The sequence below is a fragment of the Diadema setosum genome, chromosome 19 (assembly GCF_964275005.1).
Source record: "Diadema setosum chromosome 19, eeDiaSeto1, whole genome shotgun sequence".
Classification (NCBI taxonomy): Eukaryota; Metazoa; Echinodermata; class Echinoidea; order Diadematoida; family Diadematidae; genus Diadema; species Diadema setosum.
This window is the reverse complement of record NC_092703.1, coordinates 2,365,047-2,390,719: the sequence shown is the minus strand read 5'-3', so window position 1 is coordinate 2,390,719 and position 25,673 is coordinate 2,365,047. Positions and strand designations below refer to the sequence as shown.

Below are 25,673 nucleotides of genomic sequence, written 5' to 3'. Positions count from 1 at the left end.
TGCTCGGGGCGACAATCCGTGACGGGCGTTGGCGGCACGGATTGTCGCCCCCTACACGGATTGTCGCCCGCCCTCGAAGCACATTTTGCTGGGTAATATCGTTCTGGACATAATCATTGAAATACTAACACATAACTTACATGGCTACATCCATGCAAATATGTCATGTAAAAAGTCATGGTGAGGTTTCATGGAAGTGTGTATGTGCGCGTGCACATGATAATTTAGTGTCCGTTTGTGTGTGTGTGTGTGTGTGTGTGATGGAAGAATGTGTTTATTATGTCAGTTTTTTGCGTATGTGTTTTTTAGCTGCGCGTGGGGAGGGATACCTAGTAAGCTGTTGCTGGCATAAACGTTGATATTGATTTTATCAGCAGCTTTGAATTTGATGAGTTTGTTTGGCAGATTTGTATAATTATGAATTCGGAGTGGAGCTTGCGTGCGGGCAGATGCTGCTTTTCTGCATACGGTCCATTATGTCTTATTTATCAACATTGGAAAATCGTTTCATCAGGAAGGAATGTGGTATCGATTCGGGTGTGCGTCGGTATGTGGGAAGGGGGTTACATTTCGTTATTGCAAAAGTTTGTGACTCTGAAGGCTCATTCGTCCGAAGGCTCATTCGTCCGAAGGCTCATTCGTCCGAAGGCTCATTATTCCGAAGGTTCGTTATTCCGAATTTCATTTTTGGATCAACGAACCTCTAGGTATAGGGAATTGTGTGTTTCGGATATTAAAATGAAGCCTCGGAAAAAAACGAAACTTCGGAATAACGGAACCTTCGTGTGTGTGTGTGTGTGTGTGTGTGTGTGTGTGTGTGTGCGTGTGTGTGTATTTGGGTTCGTGAATGTGGGTGTGGGATGATTTAGGTTTTGTTTAATCAGGGGTTGGTGGGTTTGGGATTGGATTTGAAGAAGGATAGTTATAAATGGTATGACAGATGTTGGTAGGATTTAAAGGGAAGGTAAACCCAAAGAGCAATGTGGATTGAGTGAAAGCAGCAACATTAGTAGAACACATCAGTGAAAGTTTGAGAAAAATCGGACAATCGATGCAAAAGTTATGAATTTTTAAAATTTTGGTGTTGGAACCGCTGGATGAGGAGACTACTAGAGGATATGACGTATGAGTGGACAACAATACAAAGAAAATATAAAGGATATTCAACAAAAATTCACTTTTCTAGAATTATGAAAGAGCAGTGGACCAACCGCTTTCAGAAAGCAGGGGGAATTGCTACCCTTAACTTATGTCAATATCAAGTTGATGGAATTTGTAATTTTCATGAAAAATGGATTTTTGTAGTATTTTCTTTATATTTTCTTGATATTGTAGTCCACTCATACGTCATAACCTCTAGTAGTCTCCTCATCCAGCGGTTCCAACACCAAAACTTTAAAAATTCATAACTTTTGCATCGATTGTCCGATTTTCATCAAACTTTCACTGATGTGTTCTACTAATGTTGCTGCTTTCACTCAATCCACATTGTTCTTTGGGTTTATCTTCCCTTTAATATTTAGGATAGATGTAGGCCCTAGATTTGTTTCGGATGGGGCGGGGAGGGGGTGGTCTGGTTTTTTATGACTGATTTCATTCTAGATTCGTGTAATGTATTTGTGTTTTTTTTATGTATATGCCCTTGTAAGTAAGAAGGTGTTACATGATCCAAACCAATGTTTTCAAGGAATATAGGTTTGGTAGGGCCCTACATGTCAAAACTTTCTCGTGAAGAAATTGTTAGTAGGGTTGGTCTATAATCGAGTTATCTATGTTGAAGTGAGATTATTTGTGGTATAAATTGACAAATGGATTTGTTTCTGTTTCGAATTGCCATTTGTAATTTTTTTTTCATGTTACACCCAGAATGAGTCGATTTATGAATGATTTGAATGAAATCAATGAATATCAAGGAAAAAAGTGTTGAGTTGGTTTATTTGCATTATGAGGATTTGTTTGAGTGTTTGTTGGTGTTTGTTTGTATTACGTATGTATTAGCGGTGTGCAATGGCAGTTCGTTTGTGCTAAAATCAACTAACGATTGACAAATTTTCTATGGCGTGTGGAAATTATTCGCTCATGCATAAAGCATGCCAAACCTATTCTGGGACAAAGAATAGTGGTATGGACGTTCTAGTTTGTAAGACTGATGGAAGAAAATGACTGCAGTGAAAAATGAACAAAGACAAATAACATTTGGGGAGGGTACCTCCCTCGTATGTATTTTCTCTCGGTCTCTCTCTCGCCTAGCCTGCCTCACCGCTGATATTGGTTCACACACCCATACTATTTTTAGATCAACGCTGGTGTGAATTTTTTAAACACGTGCTCATACACTCTGAAGGCGTTTGTATTGCCACAGTAGCGCCGCTATATTCCACATACACACGTAAGCATACAGGCACACGTATACACACAGACAAACAAACCACTACCACTATGACCACCACACATGCACAGTTTCTACATATTGTATTATTATACTCCAAACACACACACATACACACATTTACACACACACACACACACACACAGACACACACACACACAACAAATCATACATCATACACATCACATATCATGCACCTCACAATACACACACACACACACACACACACACACACTTACGTATAACTTACCAGTCATACCCATCCCACCAAAGCTTAACACGGGAGGAACCACCCCGAGCCCGGGGCGACAATCTGTGACGGGGCGACAATCCGTGTCGCAACAATTTTTTTGCCAACACGGATTGTCGCCTTCGAGGTCAAAAACTGGGAACTGCACAAGCGTCACGGATTGTCGCCAGGCGACAATCCGTGTAGGGGGCGACAATCCGTGCCGCCAGCGCCCGTCACGGATTGTCGCCCCGAGCAGGAGGCGACAATCCGTGTAGGGGCGACAATCCGTGTCGCAACAACCCGTATGTTTAGACGCTAGCAAATATGTTTCGCTTTCAGAATTGCTTTGTGCCATTTTACAGAAATATTTCTGATTAAAATAAAAGAGTCAATAGAATATGGTTTCTAACTCAATTAATGTCGGCATGACGAAACCCTAATAAAATACAAAGTACAAAGTAGATAACTTTTTGTATGGACTTATTTCAACAATTTTTTGTTGTCGGTTATACTGTTATGACAAAGTCTGTGATGTGGTAAAATTAAGCTTCCTGTAATGCATTAGTTGAGGTAGAGAAAAATCACAATAATTCTTAGGTTAAAGGAATGTGAACGTTTCGGTCTTCTGAATGATTTTTTTTTTTCAAAATATGAGAACATTTTTTTTTATGGATATAAACGTATCCCAAAATGGGTGATATTCCGACACACACAAACTCTGTATATATATCTAGATGTTCGTTCGTCCGAAAATTCCGACAATGAAATGATTAGGTTCTCTTTTCCTCAGATGTTTTAATCCAAAAGTGAAAAGGGATTTGTTTTTCGGATGGTTCGCACATCCACTAATTGAAAGAATGTCCTTACAAACCTCCAGAATTATGAATCTTGCTTCCTTTTTTGAATGAAATACCCTGGAAACTTTACGCGCAAATTAGATGACTGGACATTTTATCAAAAAATCAAATCTCTATATCCTGCAGCCAAGTTTTTTCACTAAATTTACCCCCTTGTCATAAAATCGAGCAGGAAACGTTGTATCCTTATATCTTTGTATATTTTGTAGATGAACTAATATTATGGCTTTTAGGATGAAAGAATTATAGTAATTGCAATAATGTCCATAAACATTCGCATATTACTTTGTGTACAAACCAAAGTAAGAAATGCGAGGTGATGATGTGATCACTTCATAATTATGATTAGCATTATTTGATCGCACCCAGTGTCACTTCTCTATGAAAACCTGTATAATTCAAATACCTTATTACTCTACTATGTTTGATCCGTGTTTGATGAATCCCTTGCCATTCTGTCGGTGTGATTCTTCTCTGTGTTCTTCAGCATGTAGTGAAATTGAACTTAAACAATGTTGTAAGTGGTAAATGAAATAGCGCTTTGAAGATATACTGCAAGTTGTTGGAACCATAAATAAATGAAGTCTTACACAAATTCATGAAGAACTCGTGTGATGGCTCTGCATGTACAGTAAAAAAAAAAAAAAGAGAGAGAGAGAGAGAGAGAAAAGAATGAGATGTATTGCACTCTCGACAAGTACCTCTGATAGCATGGGCTAAAAGACAAATTATACGTTGTTGTCTTTTTCCCGTGGTGCCCGTTGGGAGTATGTTGTTACCTCGGCCAGTAGGCGAAACGAGGCGGAGCAGACGGAGGTTCCATTTTCGGTTCCGTCTGTTTTTCTGTCTGCTTGTCTCTCTGCTGTCTAACTATTCATAACTCGGGAACGGTTGAATGAATTTGCGCCAAACTTGAAGGGTGATTTGATAATGAAAGAAACGATCGAATTTGGGGTGATGGGGTCAAAAGTTAAAGATAACGGGTATTCTGAGTGACATGAAATAAGCTTAATCTTCCAATATCTCAAAAACAAATATTGTTCAGGTTTTCATCAAACTAGCACGGTGTGTTCATAAAGAAGTAAACAAGAAGCAATTATTATGTGGGCATTATGAGGTCAAATGCCAAAGATCAATTTAGTCACAAAGTAGGCCCCCTTACAAAATAAACTTAAGTCTCCCCATAACTCAAGCGTGCAGATTATATTCAAAATGAAGTAACAAACATTAACATGTGGGGTCATGATGTCAACAGTCAAAGATAATAGAGGTCACAAAAGACAGAAACTAAGCTCTAGTTATCTCCTAGAATTAAATTCAAGAACAGATGTTCAGATCTTTATACCAAATTTCAAGGGTGCATGTGTTCAGAATGAAGTAAGAAAAGACATTTTATGTGGCGGTATGACGTCACAGGTCAACGGTGATAGGGTCATAACGGATATATAGGTCTAATATGAAAGCATAATCCACCAAAAGCCCAACAATGGGTCGTAAGACTTTCATAAAAATGTATTAATGAATAGATGTTCCTATACTTATTTGTTTGTATTGAAGATAGTGCCAACGAAATGGCGATATTTTTGATCATGGCTGCTTGACGGAGGACGCTCTCTAGACATGTGGATTGAGTGAATGCAGCAATATTAGTAGAACACATCAGTGAGGGTTTGAGGAAAATTTGACAACCCGTTAAAAAATTATGAATCATGAGTTATGAAAGTTATGACGTATATGAAGGTGAACTTGTCCTTAATGAATGTCACTAGCAGCAAATGGCCCTATACAAACAATTACAGTCAAATAGGTTTTACCTTCAATGTACACAAATGCAAACTTATTTGACTGTTCTACTGGACTGAGAAACATATATATATATATATATATATATATATATATATATATACTATGTGTGTATATATATATATATATATATATTTATATCTATTTATATTATATATATATATATATATATATATATATATATATATATTCATATATAATATACAGGGTGTCTCAAATAAAACTATGCACTTTTGAAATGGCTGCCGAATAAGAAATATATAATTTTGGGGGAGAGGTTTATATGTATGGATAGCTTATGGGCTCAACTTTCATATGACACCAAAAATTCTTCAAATAATTAATGCTTGAATGAACACTGCTCACTATTGTAAAGGGCAAGAAAATTAGGCTGCGCAGGAATTAGCCTTTTAAATTTGCGACAGGTGAGTCCGTTGGAGCTTACAAAACTGAAGTTGATATGATGAACTTATGATCAATTGCGATCAGTTTGGATTTGCTGAGTGAATTTTATGGTTTATTACACCAAAGTTGTTATGCATAAGTACACCGCAGTTGCATTTATTTTATTGTTGCATTGAATATTTACCTGGTAGACACAGTGGTGTGTTCATGTGAGTCAGCAAAATTTTCAACTAAATGTATTTGAATAATGAATTTACATAATCTCCATCTGGTTATTAAGTAAATCAATGAGCTATTCTACTAATCTGAAAATAACTGCAATGTGGGGCGAAGGTTTTCATTCAAGTCACAGATGTAAAAAATAAGTGTTTAACATGGAAATTGCAACATGTGCCATCACCTCGTCCTTACTCACATGAACCCACCACTGAGTCTACCAGGGAAATTTGCAATGCTACAATAAAATAAATGCAACTGCGGTTTACTCATGCATAAACGTTTGGTTTAATAAACCATAAAACTAACTCAGCAAACCCAAAGAGATCGCAATTGATCATAAATTTATCATATCAACTTCAGTTTTGTAAGCTCCAACGGACTCACCTGTCGCAGATTTAAAAGGCTAATTCCTGCGCAGCCTAATTTCCATACCCTTTACAAAAGTGAGCAGTGCTCATTCAAGCATGAATCATTTGTAGACTTTTTGGTGTCATATGAAAGTTGAGTCCATAAGCTATCCATACATATAAATCTTTTCCCAAAGAAATATATATTTCTTATTCGGCAGCCATTTCAAAAGTGTATAGTTTTATTTGAGACACCCTGTATATGTGACCCTGCATCACAAAACAAACAAAAAGTCGCCAGACATGAAATTTCAGTTAAGAGCACATTATGAAAGAGCAGACTTTATGCTTTAAGATGATGTATAACTCAAATCAAGTGGACTATCCTAACCTATCTAAATATTGGAAAGAAAGCACACACTCGGGAAAAGTATGAACTGAGAAAAGAGGCTCTGAAGTACAGTGCCTGTTCAAGCGCTTAATCTTCACCAAGCCGTGCTGGCTGTGCGATGAATGGGACAAAAAACAACAACCAGGATGTTAACCACTTAAATAACAACAATGAAGGGATTATCAGATTATACTGAAATTGCGGATGCCTTATCAACACATTCTGTCCATAGTTCTTGCCAACCTTCAAAGCAGAAACATCATCCTGTCAAAGGTTATGAGAGTTGAAAGTGAAGAGTGTGTGCAAGGTCTGTAAGAAATGAAAAGGGGACTCTGAAGACACGCCTAATCATGCAATTCTACCAAAAAAAAAAATGATCGAGATAAACTGCTTAAAAACACACTTTCCTGCCTGTTTTATGATCCCAAACTTGAGCATAATGTAGAAGAATACTTGCCCTTTCAGAAAATATGAAAAAGTCAAGATCGGCTTGGTTGACCCATTTCACCTATTTTCAGTCCTCACACAAAATCAGTGCGTGCGACTTTTTGTTCGCTTTGTTAAGCACGGTCATATATATATATATATATATATATATATATATATACGGTGAAGACAAACAAGTTGACATAATGCATTAGAATCCAACTTCATTTATTTGTAAACCAAATTTTCGACCCTTGCACGGATCTTCCTCAGGGTAATAACAGGGAAGATCCGTGCAAGGGTCTTTTTCCAACACGCGGATAATAATACCATCATTATATATATATATATATGATATATATAATATATATATATATATATATATATATATATATATATATATATTTACTTATTTATTTATTTATGTGTGTGTTTTTTTACTGCAATTATTACAGATAATAGTGGGTTTTGGTTGAGTTGTATCTTAATCAATGGCACTGGGATCTCTGCATCCATCAACACTGACTTTGGTGCTAATATTGAAGCCAGTTCAGTTTGGAGGCACTCTTTGATTTGTTAATGGTATGAATTTTAACTTTAAGGGCTTCAGATATTCATACGTTTATTTTTCCCCCTCATGATAACACGTAATTAAGGCTCGACATTACCGATGGTCCTAATTGCCTTGCCTAGAAAAAGGAGAGTAAAAAAAAAAGAAAAAAGAAAGCGTTATGGAGACAGTGCATGCACGTTTGCACTACGCATTGGACTCGCATTCTACGCATTAAAACGGATAATATTTCATCCCTCTTTGAAATGTTACTATCCCTCAAAGGGCTGTTGAACTATATTGGCCACAACTTGAGTTACTTTTGACAATTTTTCTGGACGGCTGAAGCCAAACTCTCTTATGTATCAGAAAAAAGAAAAAAAAAAACAGCGCAAGAACGGCTTCAAGACACATACACCCGGCTTCTTATGAGAGTGTTAAATGTAAGTAAAAATATAAGTCGGAGAGAGCTCAAAATGAGTAAGGAGATCAATAAAAGCATTTCAATCGTTTCCTAATTGTAGATTGTCGTAGAACAAAATTTGCTTATCTTTTTCTGTGCCTGGGAGCAAGTCATTGTGATGTTAATTCCTTAAGACTTCCCCGCCCATCATGCAGGGAAAAGGACACCTCTGAACTTCTATGTATTTATTGCATTGCACAAGAAATTGGACATGAAGAGGTCGACATGAAACTGCTGCTGTGATTACAGACAAATATTTGGCACGGCACTGTGCACTCAATCTTTGATATGGGCATCCGCCCGGCGTCCATTAAGTGCATGCAGCAGTCAAAAGCCCCCAGCACGCAGGAGAATTTCCCCGGGTGGACAAGAATGGTTGCGAGTTTCGCACCTACTAGACGCGTGCTACTTATCTTCTACTTATGTGTATTCCGTGTGACCTGCCAGAGAGCTTTGATACCGATCCGTTTTCTGTAAAGGCCGTGTCACACCAGCCTTGCGTGCGACTTGCAAAGAACAATTTTGACTACCCGGAGGTCGCCGTAGATATCCGCACATGACAGTACCTAGCATGTATCTCAAAAGTAGTCGCCCGGAGGTGCGCACGCATATTTTTTTTTTACTCGCAACCGTGTTTAGGCCCTGTCACACCTTTCCGGGCAAGCTACTCGGGCTTGTTACGTGTAGGGATTTTCTAGCATACCGGACATTCCTGAGGGCGGAAACGGATTTTTGACTATTTTGACTACCCGGAGGTCGCCGTAGATATCCGCACATGACAGTACCTAGCATGTATCTCAAAAGTAGTCGCCCGGAGGTGCGCACGCATATTTTTTTTTTTACTCGCAACCGTGTTTAGGCCCTGTCACACCTTTCCGGGCAAGCTACTCGGGCTTGTTACGTGTAGGGATTTTCTAGCATACCGGACATTCCTGAGGGCGGAAACGGATTTGTGCGAGTCAGCGCATGTGTCTTACTTGCTGGACGCGTTATACTTGCGAGTATACTGTGTGACCTTTGTACCAGTCGCGTGGGGGCTGACAACTTAGTGAAGGAATTCCTATAATGGAATGGCTGCGTGGGAATTGCCTGGGAAGTACTGCCGCTAAGGGTCTCCTACTGGCGTTCTGCGTGGACCTCTACGGGCATTCCCACGACTCACCCGGAAAAAGTTTTGGTCATGCTCAAAACTTGGCTGCGGTTAAATCGGACTTGCGTGAGCACCTCCGGGCAACTACGCGCTAGACACTATCAGGTGCGGACCAACTGCGGAGAGCTCCTTGGAGTAAATTTGTTTCCTCGCAAGTCAAGCCGCAGAAGTTCCCCCGTACGGTATGACAAGGCATGAATGAAAATTGCAAACATTCTTGTTCGCCCGCTGAAAATCTTCTACGTGCTGGAAACTACCTCCTCGCCACAAGCCCGCGTTATGGTGTGACACGGCCTTTACGAGCGACTTACAGGTACTGAGAATTACCTGCGTTGAAGTTGCCTTAGAGGTGCTGCCGGTAAGGGTCTCCTACTGGTGTTCTGCGTGTACCTCTGCGGGAGAACCCCCAAGACTCACTCGGAACAAGTTTTGAGCACGCTCACCTAAGGCCTTGTCATAACGTATCTGGGGAAGTTTTGCGGCTTGACATGCGGGGAAACAAATTTGCTACCCGGAGCTCTCCGCAGTTGGTCCGCACCTGACAGTACCTAGCGCGTGTCTCGCCTGTAGTTGCCCGGAGGTGCGCACGCAAGTCCAATTTAACCGCAGCCAAGTTTTGAGCATGACACAAACTTTTTACGGATGAGTACGTAAGTTGCCCGTGGTCGTATGCCTCATGATGCGCTGGAAGCGCGTGTCATCTGCGGGCATTCTACAAACATAATACGGGTGTTTTACTGGCAAGGAACTGTGTCGAATTGCCAATATTCGTGTAGCTGGTCAGTTCTGCGTGCATGCCGAGGGTCAGTCACTGCCTTTATGGTGGTTAGTTTGGAGTCGGCTGCGGCCAAGATAATGGCATTCTGTGGGAGTTCTGCCATATTAAATTCCTTCAGAGGGATGCCTTCAGCAAGTTGTCAGCCCTCACTCGCTACCCTTGCGCCTGACACGCAGGTCACATGGAATGCACGTGAGTAGAACGTACGTAGCACGGGTCCAGCATTTAGGATGCACGCGAAACTCGCCCAAATTCTTGTTCGCCCGCAAAAATTGTCCTGCGTGCAGTAAAATCCCCGCACGCAATAAGCCCGCGTAGCTTGTCCGGAAAGGTGTGACAGGGCCTTTTTGGCTGCAGGTAATTAGGACCTGCGTGCGCAACTCCGGGTAACTACGGGTTAGATACGTGCGACGTACTGCCATGTGCAGGTCATCTGTGGGGACCTCCGGGTATCAAAATTGTTCTTCGCAAGTCGCGCGCGATGCGTGCCCGGAAAGGTGTGACACGGCCTTTAGTAAGATACGTCCACGAGCTTTGCCGCGATTTAGCGAGTACGCCAACGACTATAGTGGGGAAGGGGGAATTTAAATATTGCCTTTGCCTACTAACAGTCATCGACAGTTATATCAATACAATTTTAGTTAATGCATATTCATGTTGACTTATTACGTTAAATGTGTTAGTGCATTGGTATTTATGCAGTGCCTGTAGTCTATGTTATAGATTATGAAATAGTTCAAGAATGTAGGCAATCAGAAGTGCTGAAATGAGTTACGTGTGCGCTTTTGATTTTCTACGGCCGTGCAAAAAGTGTCCAACGAAAAGTCATAACAGCACGGCGTGTTATCCTATGGCAGATGACTTCTGCGCGAGCGGCGCGAACCCGCCTGGGCCTCTTTATGTAGTGCGCTTGTATACTTGTCTAGTCTACGTGCGGGTAGTGAATGATAAAAATAAATTGCCAGCAGTTGCGCCCGGTGCGTCCCCCCCCCCCCCCCCTAATTTCCAAAGCGAAAAAAAAGGTATAGCTACAAACGGCAGTTTTTATACTGTAAAATGTCAAAATTTTCAAGCTCGCTCGCATTTAATCGTTATGCCATTGTAAAAGAGACTGTTACTGCCAGTATTTGCCAGCAGTTGCGCCTGGGCCGCCCCCCCCCCCCCCCCCCACTTAATTTCCAAAGCGAAAAAAAATACAGCTACAAACGGCAGTTTGGGGATTGTAAAATTTCAAAATTTTCAAGCTCGCTCGCTCTGCTCGCTCGCATTTAATCGTTATGCCATTCTCCTAACGTTGCTGCCAGTAATTGCCAGCAGTTGAGCCCGGTGCGCCTCCCCCTTAATTTCCAAAGCGAAAAACATAGCCACAAACGTCAGTTTTTGGACTGTAGTATGTCAAAATTTTCAAGCTCGCTCGCTCGTCGCATTGAATTGTTATGCCATTTTCCTAATGTTGCTGCAGGAGTCTCTTCCCACCTCCCTGGTTGCTGCCAGTAATTGCCAGCAGTTGCGCCCGGTGCGCTCCCCTTAATTTCCCAAGCGAAAGATAATTAGGCCTATAGCTACAAACGGCAGTTTTTGGATTGTAAAATGTCAAAATTTTCAAGCTCGCTCGCTCTGCTCGCTCCCATTTTATTGTTATGCAATTCTCCTGATGTTGCTGACAGTGCTTGTCGTTTCACACCGTCATTCCATAATCCATGTAAGGAAACCTTACAATGTTGCTCAATGACTGCGTTGTCGAATGTATCACATTCCATAATGTATTGTAGTCCCATCAAATTTGCAGACTGTCAGCGCACGCACACACGCACAAGCATACACACACTCAAAATTACTCTTCCACAAGGTGCCCCCCCCCCATGTCTCGACCCACGGTACGCCATTGTACACACACACACACACACATATCATATATGTGTGTGTGTGTGTGTGTGTGTGTGTGTGTATATGTATATATTGTGTAACATTATGTATGGTCTTTCGTGAGCCCCCTCCAATATTTGCCCCCCCCCCCCCTCCCATCCAAAACTGCTTCCGGCGCGCCTGTTCCGTATATGATCTACATGAATATTCTTCAAATCTCCATAAGATATATTCAGTAGGTTTCACAAGTTCAGACTATTATATGACTGCTGTGGTGTGAATAACATCATTACACGCAAAAAAACAACTTTAAATAAGTTCATTTAGTACAACGCGATCATGCATTTTTCTCAGAAGTTTAATCACGCCTAGCCATGAGAGTTTTTTTTCCAAAAGTAATTATTTATTACTTTAGTATCACGCTCCTGGCCTATGTTCACAAAGTTAAATATGTCAATTGTCTGAAAATCAATGATATATGACATTTGATACTTCAATAAATTCCAATAAGCCACCTTCTAGAAGATTCTAGAAGTTCTAGAAAAAAACTATTCAACACTGCAGACTAATGTGTGCGCCTCCAGAAAAAAAAAAAATGTATATACATGCTACATAAGAACCTTTTTTTTTTCCTCCCGCTGTAGCAACCATTCCATCAGATCGAATATTCTTTCGCCAAGACTTTCGTCATGATGATCGGCGAGCTGGATTTTGGGAACATCTTCCACAGTCAGAACTACACGGAAAACACCCTAGCGGATGGCGAGGAAGACTTCTTCTTGACTTCAGTCTTCTACCAGAGCATCACCTACGTCATTTTCACTCTCTTTCTTGTCATCATGTCAATCCTCATCGTGAATCTTCTGGTAATAAAAAATATGATATTGTTGCACGGAAATGGCATCGATAATACGTGCTCATTTATAGGCAAACTTTGAACTGACAGTTCAAACGCATACACATACATATTACAAACTACAAACATATTACAAACTACAGCATGGTACAACCTTATCAACGTTAGAATTTTAGCCTCTTCAGTCACGTGACAATTTTTACAAGGAGTCTTGTATTTACTAATACCCGACGTTTTGTGGTACCCATTGTCACTCGTGTTTTGACTCCACGGGATTGGTATTTTGTTTGTGCGAGCGGCACACCTGTGTCGAGCAGGCTGGAATGGCGTGCACCGGGGAAGCAGTAGGTGCGAGGTAAAATGCTAAGGCACTGATTTAAATGTTATTGGGTTGCTAGGATATGGGAGAATTTGGTCTGGGGATTGGACGAAATTTTGGCGCGGTAAGCTGACCGAGGTGTTGTGGAAGGTCCAAACACTAAATCTGGGCAGTCTACATCAGATAATTTGAAAAGAGTGGTGGAGCTAGTAGCGCTCTTCCGTGTGGACGGGGCAGAGCTGTGCACGAGAGAGAGAGAGGGAGAGAGAGAGAGAGAGGAGCCGAGGACTTCCCACTGGCAAGCAATTCAGGCTGGCAGGCTAGTCTCATCACAAGGCTCCCCACTGTGCACCCCCGGACCAACACGAACAAGCTTCAATATATCCGTAAGTGTTGACACAGTTTATTATTTCATTAATTAATGGTTGTGGTTTAGAGTAAGCACTCCCGTGCAAAAATACATTCAGTTAGTATAAATGGGTAAGAATTAAGTATACAAGCCAAATGTACTGAACAGTAAGGGATGAAAAACAGAGTGTTGTAGAATTGTCCTGAATGTAGGTTGTCAGAGGATTTTTTTGTTGTTGTTCATTTAATTGAATATAAATTTATGAGTAATGGAGTGCACTGTTAGTGATACATTGTTAATGATTATGCTGTGGTTAATAAAGCATCAAAGTGGTATAGGAAATGCGCAGAGGGATATTAGTATTTGTATACAAAGTGCACGGTGCTAAGAGACGCACTAAATTCCAGTTTATTGTTTTGTATAGGAGAATAATAAGGCTGTATGTCGAGTAAGGCACTTGCATTGGATTCCGTAGTAGTGGTCTTGAAATTGATTGTTTGTTTGGTTGTAATAAGTGGGTTATGGCACATGAACTGATAAAATAATCATTTTCTGTGTGTGTGTGTGTGTGTGTGTGTGTGTGTGTGTTTATAGGTGGATAAAGAGGTGAGGATAAAAAGATAACACTGTTATATGTAGACGGCTGTCTCACAGTAATGGTGAGAAGTGAGCATTATAAAATGACTGCCGTTAGCCAGAAGCCCCGTGGTTAGTATTCATGATCCGGCACACATATATTTGATGATAGCGGGATAGGTTTTATGATGAAATTAATTGTATTCGTACAGCCGCATAGGAGACGCCAGTTCCGGACGCATCTGACGTGAAAGGTGACGCCGCCGGACCGGCAGCCCATGTCTCCGCTGGTATATGACCTCCGAACGCCACATCACCGTCCCGGACGTCACTGACCCCGCTTCCCATAAGGCCGGTGTGACGCACTCCGGTAGACGCCGTGGTTGGACTGGTACCCTCACAGGGGGACTCTGCAGAGTACTGCATCTCGCCGGACGCACCGCGTCCGCGACGACCTCGCCAACCTCGCCAACTTCGCCGACCTCGCACTCAACCGTCGTAGGGCTCTACCCCAGCTGTACTACAGGAACGTTCCGCGCGCGGTTTGAAGTATTGTGCCAATTAATTACTGGGTTTTGGGCTGGGTTAACTGTATAGCTTTTGTAGTGTGTGCGGGCTTCAGTAGGGTAAGAAACCTCCGATATTCGGAAATACTTGTTTTGTTCCCTTTTGTGTTTTTTCACTTGCTTTGTGTTCTGATTGACAAGATAAATTACAAAATTAAATTGATTTAGTTGAAAAGTATTCAAGGGAGTCACCGTGCATTGTGTCGTAGTTCATGGTATTCTTCCGTGGGCAACGCCCTTGTGACACCCATTGCGCACCTACACAAGAGAGCAATGATGGATGATACGTCTGATCTAAAGATCTAAGCAATTGGCGTGCAAATTCTAACAACCGATCTCATTTCTGCGGCTCTAGAGCCTTATCCACTTGACCATAGGTCTGTCTGTAAATGGAGAGATAGCTAGATGGGCAAAGAAATATGCCCTACTGCACATGAGATGAAAGAGCGAGTAAATTCAAGCGTTTTTTGAGCAAAACGAGCCTAGTCTCAAGTTCCGCAACTCTCCCTTGTCACGTTTCAAGACAACTGACATGACTGGTGGCGGTATAGTTCGAAGTATACCGAGTGTGTTTACTTCTGGACCCCTCGGTAGAACAGCTCCACCATGAGGGCGGAGTTGAGTAGGGCCATCCAACCGCAGTTTCGCGTACTTTGTGATAATTCATTTGTATTATTCAATAAGAAGTGATGTACATCATTTTATTTTGCGGAAATAGATAAATCAATCAATCAATCAAAGTATCATTATAACACTACTTAGTTTTAGATAAAACATGTATTACATTATGTACGTACGTGATCTTTCAGGTCGGTCTGGCGGTAGATGATATTCATGCCATCCAAGAGAAGGCCAAGTTACATCGTCTTGCGATGCAGGTATGTATACTCATTTTCCTTTCTAAAGTTGCTCGTCAGTCACTGATTTTTCAGACAGTCGTATTATGAATTTCAAACTTGAACCGGGCGCTACAACTTGACCATAATAATCATGGCACAGGACAGTGCCAACTTTCGAATGTGCTGTATTTTGTTGTTGTTGTTGTTGTTGTTGTTGTTGTTTCTTCCTAGATAAAAGGAGCCACCTTGAGCCATTTTCACATTGTGAGGTCAAGTTTGATGGCAAGAGGATGCATATGTAGATACACTCTTCTGCCATAATCATTATAGAAAACAGGCAACTGATGGGATTTTGTATAGTGTACCTGCAAAATGAGAAATTTGAAAAACTATAGGTAATTCAAAGAAGAAGAAGAAGAAGAATCTTTGAAGTGTCAGTAAACCTGAAACGGACTGCCATCATCAGATTTGTATTACTGCTATCATGGTTGTAGAGCAATTGCATAAGCCAAGCTTTAAAGGTAATATATCCCTTTTGCAAATGTCATCATATGTGGCATGAATAAAGCTTGATTCGAGGCTATAACGGTAGAGATTCTGTAATTATTCATGATTTCGTCAACAGGTGGAATTGGTGATGGAAGTCCAGCAAGCTCTCCCGATTTTTTTGGCGGTCGGCCGTCATCAGGCGCCAACGTTTCTACGTGAATCGAGCGCGCCTGGCTTGGTTAGAGAAGTGGTACCGCGCCCTCACCGGTGACAAACATGTGTTACGTCAGGCTTCCAAGATCTGCATCAAGAACCAATCACGAGTGAGTCGAGCTGGGCGGTTAACACTGTCATTGGCTTGTAGGCTCTATGTTAAAAGCATAACCGTCATCCCAGATTGCAAAGAAAGTATCCCAAAATATTTATAGCAATTTGAAGTGAAAGATTTATTTGATGAGAAAACGAAAAATGCGTAACTAGGCTAAAAGAATCCTGCGCTTACTGATATCAACACTCCATTAACATGAACATTAAATCATGTTTTAATTGTTATCAATATCACCCCCGGTTTTTTTTGTTGTTTTTTTTTTTTTGAAATCTGTCAAGTTTTAACATTCCAGAATTTGTTGTTGTTGTTGTTGTTGTTGTTGTTGTTCAGTTATGATTTTTTTTTCATTTTTAGTATTGTGAAGTTATAGTGATCACAATTTATTCGTTAAAATCAGCTCTTGGGAGTGTAATGACTGATATAACGCGTCTTATACCATTATTGCAGAACTGGCTTTTTAAAGCCCATTTTGTAAATACCTAATACCTCTTTCATAAACTCAATTATGCGGCTAATATACGCATAATTTGGTCGTAAAATCGGAGCGGGGCAAGAATTATCCGCTTTTTTTCGACGCTTCCGCATAATAGCAGCATCGGGACCAGAGTTTGTGAACGCAAATCCAAAGTTATGCGGATGATTGCCGGGTAGCGGTCACAGGAGGGACGTGTGCAGTCACCATGACGATTATCCGCCTTTTTCAGGACTGGCGCTCGTAATAAGTGCGGATTTTCAGAGTTTGTGAACGCATTTTTTATTGAAATGTCCGCATAATTCTTAGGCGGATAATTGGAGGATGAGTTTATGAAAAGGGTATAAGAGACACTCAGACAAGTACATTAATCCATTTTTTCAAATGTTAAAACAGGTGACACAGCAAAATCATAACGTAGGAAAAACAAATAGGGCCTATGTATGTCTTTATTCCTCATTCATTCCTTATCTTCATTTGCATTAGTAGATTAAAATATACAAGGAATGTTTGAAGTTTTACGTTTCATTGAATAATAGCGCAGAATATAGAAGAAATTATATAGATGATTGTGGGATTCTAAACCCCATTGTCAAAATTACATTTCTGTGTCAGGGCGACGTCATGCATGAAACGGTTACGACAGATCAACTCTTCACTAATCTGAAATATCGTCTGAAGCGAATCGATACCAAAGTAGAAACCATTGGCGACACTGTGAACGATGAGATGGCAAAGCAGGCCGGCAGAGACGCAGAGATATCACACGTGCGGTCGGAACAGAAGAGTTTGAAGGATCGATTTGATCGGATGGAGAAGAAGATAGACGCGTTGCTTAAACATGGTGGGGTAAAGTTAGACGAAGAATCGTAAGATCGATCTGAATTGACTTGATCACTGCGTCCCATTGTGATGAGTTCCCATTACTATGTACATGCTTTGCGTCTTTATGTGTGTGTGTGTCTTTTTTTAAAGTCGATTATTCAACAGTAACTTAATAGAAATGCACGTGTAATTAAAATCCACTTATCAAAATAAATTTAGGATGCTTCCGTTGTAACAAAGTCCTCGGGATAGGCAGTTTGCTTTTGTTACATAGAAACTTCTTTAGAGTGGAACAAAATGAAGTGTATAGAGATATAAAGATGATAAAAATAAGACTTGAATTGTTACATGTTTAGAGCAAATGTCGATGATAGGCCTATAAGTTCTATATAGTTTTGTGATAAATTACGTGCACGCATAAGTTATATGCACGAACTTTGTAGACTTTTGTAAGACAATAGTGTATAGAGTTTTATCAGTAACTATGGTCGTCATATCAAATGCATAATATGCACTTTATGAATTATGAGTGATAGCTTGATTGATTATAAATGACATGATATATCGAATAGGCCCTACATGATCTTTTGGTTCAAATTAATATGAGTTGCGAAATGATATTATTATTAGTCACACTACGCAATATTCACTGTACGATGTAACTGGGTCAGTCTTTTTAGTGATAGCATAATTTTTATGAGTCGTGTCTCGTGTTTAAGTTTCACTGTGCATGTACTGTGTGCACAACTTTATGTATACTTAATGTTATCGGTGTGCGGTAGAGTACTTAAAAATTCAAAACTTCTGACAAAAAGTATTTTGTTATTGAAACGTTTGTTGCTATATCTTCGTTGTCATCAAATTAAGTTTTTCTGGAGGGAACATGCATTTTTTTCCCCTCTTTCTGTCATAACTTTTTCCTCTGCTGTCCGTATGCTGTTTTTTTTTTTCCATTTCTATATTTCATAGATGGCGTGTGTGCATATCCTGGATAATTGTTAATCACGTTTAGCTCATGCTGCTATTCTCGTTATTTTTCCTAATTTTAATTAATTAATTTTAATTTTAAAATTATTTTGAATTTCGGATTATTCCATGTTTACTGCCTCAGGACAGTGTTAGATTTGGTTTCGGTTTGAATTATTATCGTACTACCAAGATGCCCCGAAGTTTGATATCTCTGAACATTATAAGCATTAATCTTTAAATCATTTTTTTTCTCGTTTTTAGATATAAGATTTAGGAAACTTTCCTTTGAAATGTTATGATAATATGACATCAAGAGTATTGCAGCGATACAGATTAGAATTCTGGAGACTGCATATTGTTTAACCTGTACATCTTTCTGTCTCATCCTTCTCCCCCTCGTTTTACTTAAAGGTCCAGTTTACCTTTTTTTTTTCATTTTTCAACAAAAACATATGTTTCACTTCATTTAGTAACAGAAAATAAGGTAAGTAGAACATAGTGAAATAAAAAGACTACAACAATATTGAGGACCTATAGTAATCATACATTGTATTGCAAGAAAGAAACAGAAGTGATCAAAGTGAAATACATGTATACCGTTGTTTTAAATGCGAAAAATGGAGGGACCCACTAAAAAGACAGAGCTTGTAGTATGTGGTATGTGTTATGTAGTATGTGGGTCCCTCTGGAGGTCCCTTTGGGAGCAGTGATTTAAAAAATGTTCAAAATATCACATGTGATGCATATGTGTAGGTCTGTTGTATCACAAGACATCCTGCCATATATAATTTTCGCAACTAAGCCTAAAATATAAGGAGATATCAGTGTTTTTCTCAATAAACCGTAACTGTGTAGACGGTTTAGTCTGGAAACATTTTTATTATAACTATTATTCACATTTTGTGAATTTAACAACACTTAACATCGATCATACGGATTTAAATTTTTAGAGTGGTTGTTTCTATCCCTAACTCACATTTTAGAACTATTTTAAAGCACTAATGCTGGGTTTTTGTTTCATCTGCAAATGGTAAATTATGTCTTTAACCTGTTCCATACTGAGTTCTGAAATCCCCATAGACTTAATACACAGGCTTCCGTGTTCCTGAATGGAACGGGTTAACCTATAGTTTCATGAAAAGCTTCTCTTTCATGAAAAGTTTCATGAAAAGCTTCTCTTTCAAAACTTGATCTTCTGTATACTGTGACAAACCATTTTTTGTTTGTCTTTATACCTATGGTACTTGTTCAAGAAGATGTATACCAATGTGTCTTGACTCATATGATGATTGTTATGTTTGCGATTACATCATGTTTAATCCTTTTCAATTATTGATTGATATTTCAAATCTCTCCTCATACATTGGAAGAGAATTAACGTAAGCGAAGACGATCATTTCTTCCGGCTGAACCAATACTGCAGAGCTTACATGACAGTGTTCCAGTTGTCAGCTCTGTCGAGAAGAATCTCCCAGCGTTTATGGCCAAATGTAAAGATTGTGAAAAACAGTAAAGTGGGAGCAGATCAACCAAAGAAAAATATTTTCTGGTGCAAAGTCAAGTTCATCTCGAGAAAGAAAATTACCATATTTTCAATGTAGTGACACGTCATCTAATATGACAATACCTGGCTAGATGTTAAAGAACCGCTATGGTCAAATGAGTCTATTATTATGTTGACTTCCTTTGTTTTGTGAACCACGGAAGTTCTAGTTGTGCTTGTAATTTTATTACAGATAAAACGGAGTAATTTTGGACTACAATCTACATTCATTACCTGATCACTGAGATATATCATCTGAATTCACCTTTCTGGGAGAGGATAAGATATGCTAAGTCGTTGATTTTATGTTCAATTTATGTAACTAGCCAAAATAATATTAAATGTGACTGTTATAATTGTTATTATTGCAGAATATAATCATGTAAAGGTTTAAGGGGCTGTACAGTACTGGTTAAGGTGGGGATTCGTGTTTTGAACATTCCTAAGAGAGATAATGAGAAACCTCTTATGAAATATGAAAGAGCATGTAATTTCAAGAAGGATTCAACGTTTATTTGATGAAACTTGGTTTTGAAATGGCTGAGAAATGTTATTAATGAAAAATGAAAAGTTTATACAGTAGTAACCTTAAAAATTTGATAGAATAGTTGGTCTGGGTTGTTTTTTTTTTTTTTTGCCAGTTTTTTTTTTTTTTTTTTAGAGAGTGTGAGAGAGAGAGAGACATGTGAAAAATTGAAATGAAGAAATGCGTTATAAACAAAATAAAACGAATTCTTGCTGTCGGTGACTGATCTTATAAACCTGGAACGGGTGCACCTTATGTTGAGATGCAGACCATAAGATATTGTTATATTCATTCCGGCCGACTTCACGGTGATGAAGCCACGAAAGGCAAGAAACATCTTTTGAAGGATGACGTTTATTGGTGCAGAAAACCGAGAGTTGAAATGCTTCAAAGAATATTTCAATTAAGAATTATTTCTAAATTTTGAATGTTAAACACCAAATAATATCATCAGGGGTCATAGACACAGGACCGGAACTGGATGTCAAGGGGCCTTTATTGGACAACTTTTGAAATCAGGTTCTTTGACTTTGGATTGTAAAAACTCATTGCATATAATGACTTCACAAAAACAATGTGCACACAATTTTGAAAACAACAACAACAACTCAAGATTTCAGTCGGTAAAAGGATGAAAAGACTTACCTACATTAGTTTAAGTGTAATCAGCGATCGAAATTTCAAAATTGAAAATTAACAATCAGTCAAATCTATAGCGGATAGAAATTTGTTTACCTTGACTTTTCGACGTAAATCGGTTTTTTTTTTCCTATATTGCTATGCTTGGTTGTTTATTTATTTCCTTTATTCAGTTTTATAAACTTTTTAAGATTTTTTTTTCGACCATGAGCTTTTTTTTTTTAACGTCTTGGCCAAGTTTGTCACTGAAATATTACACATCTAATTCGTTTTTTGAAGTGCGTTGAGGGGCCCACATTCTACAAGGATTGCCTTTTTAGTGGGTCTCTCCATTTTTTTGATATTTTGGGTAATGTTATATCGTTTATATCACTTTAGTCAATTTTCATTACAACATTATTTGTTACTCCAAGGTCCCACAATTATGTTTTCTCAATTTACTCTGTTTTGATTATATGCAACCTTATTCTCTGTTACCAAAGAAAGTGAAACGTTTATGTTCTTTTCGAAAAATGAAATAAAGTTTGAATTGAATTGAATATACAGTGTTGATTTGTTTCTTTAACATTCTGTATTGTTTATTTGACACACGGGGAGAGGTACGTACCATGTTCCAAGCATATACCATACGATACCATACCACATCTGGATACTATATATTATATGCATACTACGCCAAGCCATACCCTTGTATAGTATAGATTTACCATAAAATATATCAAACATGCATACCAAAATAAGTTTCAAGTATACTTTTTTTTTCTGGTGCAAGTTAAGCAAAATTCTAGAGAGAGAATCTGTAAAACAATAATTATGAAATTTCATATTGACATTGATTAGATATGTTTACAAAAAGCACAGACCTGTATCTTTGAGAAGAGATCTTTGAGAGCTTTGAATCCTCAAAAGCTGTGTACACAAAGCTCAAATTGTGTTATAGACAATCTTTCTTAAGTTCATTACAATCCCTCAAGAAGCATCTAAATACTTTTTCTATCCCTCTACACCGGCACTGACCGGGATTAATTCACATTGACAAAGGACATCATTTGCATGATAACATTACGATCTATACAGATGAAAAAAAAAATCCTGCCACATGTGCTATATTGGTTTCCGTAAATCTTCTGATTATATAAAGCATTGTTATACTGAGTAGTTGATCCATTCAGTTCTAACATTCCCATTACCATTTTAACAAGTAACGTTATCATGCTACATAATTATTTAGCTATCTTAGGAGATTTTGATACAAGTATATATGGATGAAAAGAATATTATATAACATTACTAAATATAAAAAACCATACCATTTTCGTTTCATCGCTTAAAAAGAAACATGGTTTGACAAACATATTGTAAAGTTACACATTAAAAGAATACGTGCATGCTAAGTACAGTAGGGCCTATAAAAAAATTTGCTCAATTTCCATGCACAAAAGGAGGCAACGTCCGATGACATGACGCAGACTAGTTTCATGTTGCCCAATGATTGTTTACATGACCTTACCCACATTCAAACGTAGTCATGGACTTGCAGGGGATGAAAATTTGGTGGAGTAGATTTGTTTTGCTCCGATTGCAATCTGATCTATAGTGTAATAAATGTATGTCCTTGCGTCAGGAAATTACGATTTGACTTCAGGACTATTTTTTTTTTTTTTTTGACAGAACTGAGATTTATTGTAGCTGAAGCACATTGGTGCATGTCTTCTCTGAGAAATATCAAAGCAATGAACAGAAAATAGTTTGGTACAGCGCAGAAGATCTCTCGTTTTGAGATACAAAATTGGCAGCATTTAATCATATATGTATATTTCACTGTCTTATACAAGTATACTCTACTGTCTTCAGCTGTATACTTAAGTATTTCGAACATTGCTATTGCTGCATTCTTAAAGTGTAAACGCTTCAATGTTTTTAAAGCACGTTTCTTCTTTATACATACACAATACATTATAGTGCTATCACAGTCATTTTCAAACAAACACATCACAAACAACTTACATAAAAAGTCCATGATGCAATATATCACCACGTACGAAACTAAACGCTGAATGTATACAATGTATTAAAAGGTAGTGATAATGAAATATGACAATGAGATGATACAGTACTTCAACGAGTAAATCAACATACGGGAATAAAGCGCGAAGTGGCAGTTTGCGGCATGTGACGTGCTCCTGATGTGCTTCAGACCGGGGATGTGAGAGCAAAAACACCTCCCTGTTCAGACAAGGAAGGTGAGAGGTCACCTCCCTGTTCAGACACTAATCACCATGATGACTAGAGACAGGTTTAGAGATCAGTGGTTCAGCTAATAAAAAGAAATTTCAAAATTAGAGCTACATAAGACATATCACCGACAGGGAGATATATTTGATTTGATTTGATTTGATTTGATTTATTCTCTGTATGCATCACTCTGCAGGAAGCCTTGTTTTCAGCAGTAACACCGAACATTATAATGTTTAATAATATTATATAAATTTTATGTGGTACTATACACGCCATAGTTATTTCCTAGAATTTCCACAATTTTATTACACATATTTCTTTCTTTTTTATTTAAAAACATATAGATTGAAGGGTGTCGGAAATGGGTACGATCGATTGGCATCAAAGACAGAATGAAATAGACTGAGACAGCACTTTTTTATCAAACACATGCTTCAACCCAGTTTTCTATTGCGAGTACCCGCAAAAAGTTTGAAGATGCACGAAAGAACCAACACGACAAAAACCCGTTATTAATTATCATCAATTAATGTCGACAAAAGCACATTTACATAAAGAAGTCCACTACATGATATGTCATGTAATTGCGTGAAATAAAGATGAAATAGTAGAGCGGCTAAGACCCAAAATACACCCAAATCGTTCACTTTTTGAAGAAAGCGTGAAACTTTGCGCATCGTATCTATGATACTTAGGGATCATAAAAAAAAATGGATCCAAAAATAGCGCCCTCTGGCGGCCGCCATTTTGAATTCCAATATGGCCGCCAAAATCTTAACACCTGTGTACAAAATAGCTTATAACTTTCTTGTAAAACATGTTTTTAACATGTATGAGGTATGAATTTAAAGAAAATTAAATTCTTAGCATAATGGAACCAATTTAGATTTCTTTTTTAATTTACATTTCTATTGATAATGGGAGGAAAACCTATTCGTTTTACATTTTTTCTGAAAATTGCAGATTTACCATGAGATGCAAAGTTCTGTAAAATGATCATTATTCTACTAAATGTCATCAAATGAATTAAAAAAATATCTTGAAGTATGCTGAATAGATTGTGAAAAGTTGGTGATTATTACATTTTTTACCAAAAAGTTACAACCCTTGAAAGAGAGTAATAACAATTTCTTCAGAATCACAAAAGTGAATAAGACATGCGCCCTCTGTTGTGGAGACATGGGCAGCTGCTTCATTCTGGTTGGTGAAAAGTTTTGTTCATCTATTGTCATCTCTTGGCAGTCTACTCAGGTAAGTCTCTGCTAAGTTTAGCATTAATTCATGTAGAAAATTATATTTTGATGCTGTAGTTGATATGAAACAATGTTTTTTATCAGGATAAATGCTTGTATTTGCAGTAGTTTCCATGTTGAATAGGTGTACTGTTTACCAGTCCCATCCAGTCAAAATTGTGTCGGGTGACAGTAGTGGTGTTTGCACGTAGATTTATATACAAATATAGATCTATGATCATTCAGAAGAGTATTTAACAGTCAAAGGAAGTTGTATGCATGCAGTCTCCACTGGTAATTTCGAAGAGAATTAAAATGTTGAGTCATCATAGATTTTTGTGATCTTTCAATTAGATCTAGGCCCTAGCCTAGGTAGTGTAGCCTAGCCTCGGGTTCGTGATCTAACATAAGGCCGAAGCCAGGATAGGGTCCGGGAATAAAATGATATCATAGATTTCACTAAAATTGTGAATTCAATAAAGGATTCACTAGAATACAACTATTATTGTCTCCTTTATAGAACAAATGTGGTGTAATAAAAAGCATGTAGATCTATACTTAGTCTAGACCTACATCAGGACCATAATGTAGACCTGGACTGAAAAAGCAATGGAGTTAATACATAAAAGATAATTTAAGATCAATGCACAGTGTATTTGAATGTCATTCTTTTGGTTTATAAATATAAAAAAAGTAGAAAATGAACCTACTCTAATCCACTTAGGACAGGAATGGTGTTGCAGTAAAGGCAATTGCTATTCCTTCCTCAAGTTGGCAACACTAGAAATTTCAATTCTCTTTCTAGAATACAGGGTAGACTATACCTAGTTCCGGACAGGTTGGGTATCCGAACAGACAGTTTTAGTATTTTAATTTCAACAAGATGGCATTGATTATTTTATGAATTTGTTGAGAATTATTGCTAGTATTATTCAAAATCAGATATATTCATGATATTTTCTATTATCGGATGCATCATTTTGGCAAAAATTGAAAATAAAAACTAGACAATTTATTTTTGTTAAGCCTCT

General features: G+C 38.4%; 1 protein-coding gene across 1 annotated transcript in view; it reads left to right on the top strand.

Moving 5' to 3' along the window:
• The window catches only part of LOC140243019 (transient receptor potential cation channel subfamily A member 1 homolog), a 90,886-nt gene extending 73,343 nt beyond the window's left edge, over positions 1 to 17,543 (top strand). The window contains 5 exon segments of the mRNA XM_072322760.1: positions 12,521 to 12,742; positions 15,352 to 15,420; positions 16,007 to 16,047; positions 16,049 to 16,193; positions 17,286 to 17,543. Of these exon segments, the coding sequence (XP_072178861.1) occupies positions 12,521 to 12,742; positions 15,352 to 15,420; positions 16,007 to 16,047; positions 16,049 to 16,193; positions 17,286 to 17,543 (735 nt within the window).
• Positions 17,544 to 25,673: the final 8,130 nt, after the last annotated feature.